Source organism: Haliaeetus leucocephalus, unplaced genomic scaffold (genome assembly GCF_000737465.1).
Source record: "Haliaeetus leucocephalus isolate CR32 unplaced genomic scaffold, Haliaeetus_leucocephalus-4.0 Scaffold110, whole genome shotgun sequence".
Classification (NCBI taxonomy): domain Eukaryota; kingdom Metazoa; phylum Chordata; class Aves; order Accipitriformes; family Accipitridae; genus Haliaeetus; species Haliaeetus leucocephalus.
The window spans coordinates 1,981,046-1,983,557 of NW_010972546.1; the positions used below are offsets into that span (position 1 = coordinate 1,981,046).

Here is a 2,512-nt window from a genome sequence, read left to right on the forward strand (position 1 = left end):
GTCCCCGTGTCCCCCGTCCCCCCCAAGCACATACCTCATGGCTCCCGGAGCTGCCCCCGCTTGGGGCCGCGTCAAGCCCAGCCGGCACGGCTCGGCATGCCCCGGCATGGCTTGGCACAGCCCGGCGCGGGGTCCCCCTACTATGCATGGTGCCGCGGTGGCGGCGGGGGCCGCGGCCGGCGTCGCTGAATGTAGGGCGCGGGACGGGGGGGGCCGCTGAGCTCCGTGACAATCACAGTCTGTGACGTGCGATTTTAAACCCTTTTGTGTTTTGGTCAGGATTTTAAAGAAAGATATTTTTATGGTAACTGTTGCTGGTCTATTTTACTATATATTTATGTAATAAATATATGATGAAAAAAAAAAAACCAACCAAACCCAACCAAACCCACCCACACAGCTCAGCTGGATCCGGCCTCTGCTTTCCACCGCTGGCTGCCGGAGTGGGGGGGCTGGGGTGGGGGAACCCCCCTGGCGCTGCCAGCGGAGCCCTGGGGCAGATGCCCAACTGGAGGGGGGGGGGGTGTGCTGACATCCCAGCGCCCACCTGGGGAGTGCAGCCCCCCGGGAGTCCAGTGGGTGCCGTGGGGTTTGTGTTGCCCCTTGGGGGGGGCTCGTGTGTCATCCCCCCCCCCCCGGCCGCAGTGCTATGTACAAGGGTGGTGGGTGCGCGGGGGGGTCCCTGGGGTCTGTGGGGGCCCTACTGGGCATCGATGCGGAAGGAGAGCAGCTTTTCGGAGTGGAGGTTGTTGAGGGTGCGCAGGTCCGGCAGCTTCAGCAGCAGCTTGGTGAACCGCGACGTCTCCGCCGGGTGCGTCTTCAGCACGAGGGCGCGCAGGGCGCGGATCAGCGTCTCCTGCAACTGCTCCACCGACGCCGTGTCCTCCATGCCGGAGCGGTCTGCGGGGACGAGGCGTCAGCAGGCGGGCAGTGACACCCGCTCCCCCCCCGCGACCGAACGCCCCCTCCCCGCGTCGCCCCAGCTCCCACCTGCTGAGACCAGGACAACGGCAGTGAAGAGCCCCAGCTCCTCATCAGTGAGGTCGAGGGCGCTGAGCTTCTCGCTGAACTCGAACATGGAGCTGAGCAGGTCGCCCATGCCCATGCCCCACAGCTCCTCCAGGCTGTACTTCGTCCGGCTCATGAACGTCACCGTCTGCTCCTTCACGTCAAACAGCGAGGCGAAGCGAACCATCAGCACCTGCGGCACACACGGCGTCAGCAGGATGGGGTTAACCGTGCCGCGCCGGGGGGCATCCTGCAACGCTGTGGGCTACCATGCAATGCCAGGCTCCATGCTGTGGCTCCCACGCTGTGGGCTACTGTGCCGTGCCGTGGGCACCATACGATGCCGTGCTCTGTGCCACAGCTCCATGCTATGGGGCACCGTGCAATGCCGCAGGGCACTATGCCGGTCCATGGGGCGCTGTGCCAGGCTGTGGGGCATCATGCAATGCCGTGGGGCATTGCACAATGGCATGGGACTCCACGCCACGCTCTGGGGCGCTGTGCCCATGCCGTGGGGCTCCACACCAGTCCACGGGGCACCGTGCAACGCTGTGGGGCACCGCGTGATGCCATTAGGCTCCGTGCCTGTCCATGGAGTGCCGTGCAATGCCGTGAGGCACTGTATAATGGCATGGGACTCCGTGCCATTCTCTGGGGCACCGTGCAATGCTTTTGGGGTACTGTGCCCATGTCATGGGGCTCCACGCCAGTCCATGGGGCACCGTGCAATGCCGTTAGTCTCCATGCCTGTCCGTGGAGCACCATGCAATGCCATGGGGCAGCATGCCAGGCCATGGAGCACTATGCGGTGCCGTGGGACTTCATGCTGGGCCACAGGGCGCCGTGCAATGCCACGGGGCACCGTGCCCTCCGTCGAGCCCTCGCTGTCCCGGGACGTACCTCGAAGGTGCCGGCTTTGAGCAGGGTGACCTGGTCGTGCTGGGAGAGGGCCTGGAAGCCGGGAATGTGCTTGGCGAACTCGACCACCTCGCGGACGGCAGGGGTGAAGCTGAGGGAGAAATCCTCCCAGATCTCCTGCACCGAGCGCCCGCTGCGGCCGGGCAGGTGGCTGTTCATGGGGCAGGCCTGCGGGCGACGGCACGGCTCAGCCCGGCGCCGTGGGGCTCCCCCGGCCCCGCCGCCACGGCACGGACAAGGCGATTAGTGCGATTAGCGGCTAAAAATACCCGGGAGAGGGAGCGGGAGCCCCCGGGCGCTCACCGGCAGGACGTCCTTGGTGCCACGGGGCCAGGGGCAGCCCCGCGCCGGGGACTCAGGGTAAGCGGGGGGGCAGAGCCGGGGCTCGGGGGGGCCGGGAGCCCAGGCGGGGGGCGCGTCCCAGCGCAGGAGGCCGTTCTCGCAGGCCGGGGGGGGTCCCAGCTTGTCGTGCGCGTAGACGAAGATCTCCTTGTGGGCCTTGGCCACCTGCGCGATGACGTCCTCGGTGGCCCCCCCGGGGCTGGGCGAGCGGGGGGGCGTCAGCTGCTGGGGGAACTGGGAGAAG

At 67.0% G+C, this 2,512-nt stretch overlaps 1 protein-coding gene across 1 annotated transcript in view; it reads right to left on the bottom strand.

Annotated features, from left to right (window-relative positions):
* Positions 1 to 700: 700 nt before the first annotated feature.
* Positions 701 to 2,512, bottom strand: part of NR1D1 (nuclear receptor subfamily 1, group D, member 1) — a 3,140-nt gene continuing 1,328 nt past the window's right edge. Inside the window, 3 exon segments of the mRNA XM_010585709.1 lie at positions 701 to 900; positions 991 to 1,201; positions 1,909 to 2,512. The exon segment at positions 1,909 to 2,512 is cut by the window's right edge and continues 20 nt beyond it. Of these exon segments, the coding sequence (XP_010584011.1) occupies positions 701 to 900; positions 991 to 1,201; positions 1,909 to 2,512 (1,015 nt within the window).